At 51.7% G+C, this 735-nt stretch overlaps 1 protein-coding gene across 1 annotated transcript; it reads left to right on the top strand.

Moving 5' to 3' along the window:
• Nucleotides 1-191: 191 nt before the first annotated feature.
• On the top strand, nt 192-498 carry SDRG_09629 (hypothetical protein; the record flags this gene model as incomplete). The annotated part of the gene is made up of 3 exons (XM_008615575.1): nt 192-224; nt 275-427; nt 490-498. 3 exons carry the CDS (start codon nt 192-194, stop codon nt 496-498), a joined length of 195 nt encoding a protein of 64 aa, XP_008613797.1.
• Between the last annotated feature and the right edge of the window lie 237 nt (nt 499-735).

Genomic DNA, 735 nt, shown 5'->3' with positions numbered 1-735 from the left:
CATTTTCATCTGGTCCCCAGACATATTCGTCACCAAAGCCACTGTATATACTCCCATTATTAGAGTGATTTTGCAAGCGTGGAATTCAGGATTGTTCGGCGCTCGAAATTCTGGAAAATTCAATGGGTAAAAGTGGCGCGTCGATTGTTTTTGCAAACCTGCATCAGTTTTACGCTTTGGACCGCAGGCACATGGACGACGTCCTGCTCGCGGGCCATCACCAAGTACCCGCTTCAACTTTAGCGCGCAATCCGATACGGACTGCGTGTACAAGTTCCGATTTACCAAGCAGCAGATCGTCGAGCTCCTGCGCTCGCTGTGTTTGCCCGACGAAATCATCACGACGCACCGCTACAAAGCCGATCCGTTGGGGGCGATCTGTATCATGCTTAACCGGCTCGCGTTGCCGCATCGGCTTGGCTCCATGGTCGAGACGTCACCCTCCCACGCCTTCGTCGTCGTCTGTGGAGCCTCCTCGCCTATACTCAGCGCAAGTAAAAAAATGAGTGGCGACCCGGAAAAACGGTTCAGGATTGAGGGGGTCCCATCGTACGGTTTTTCGGTGGAATTCATCCGACGGGCGCATGCGACATGTGACTACTTGCTCCATTCATGAAATTCACGCTTGCAAAATCACTCTATTGTCCTGCGCATTTTTGAACTTGCACTTCGAGGCACCAAGCTTTCGAATGTACGCTGAAACCGGTATTACCTCGAAATGGAAAGGCTGCGAAG

This window comes from Saprolegnia diclina, assembly GCF_000281045.1.
Source record: "Saprolegnia diclina VS20 unplaced genomic scaffold supercont1.31, whole genome shotgun sequence".
NCBI classification, from domain to species: Eukaryota; Oomycota; class Saprolegniomycetes; order Saprolegniales; family Saprolegniaceae; genus Saprolegnia; species Saprolegnia diclina.
Note: the sequence above shows the minus strand (reverse complement) of the source record. Positions and strands in the feature narration are given on the sequence as shown.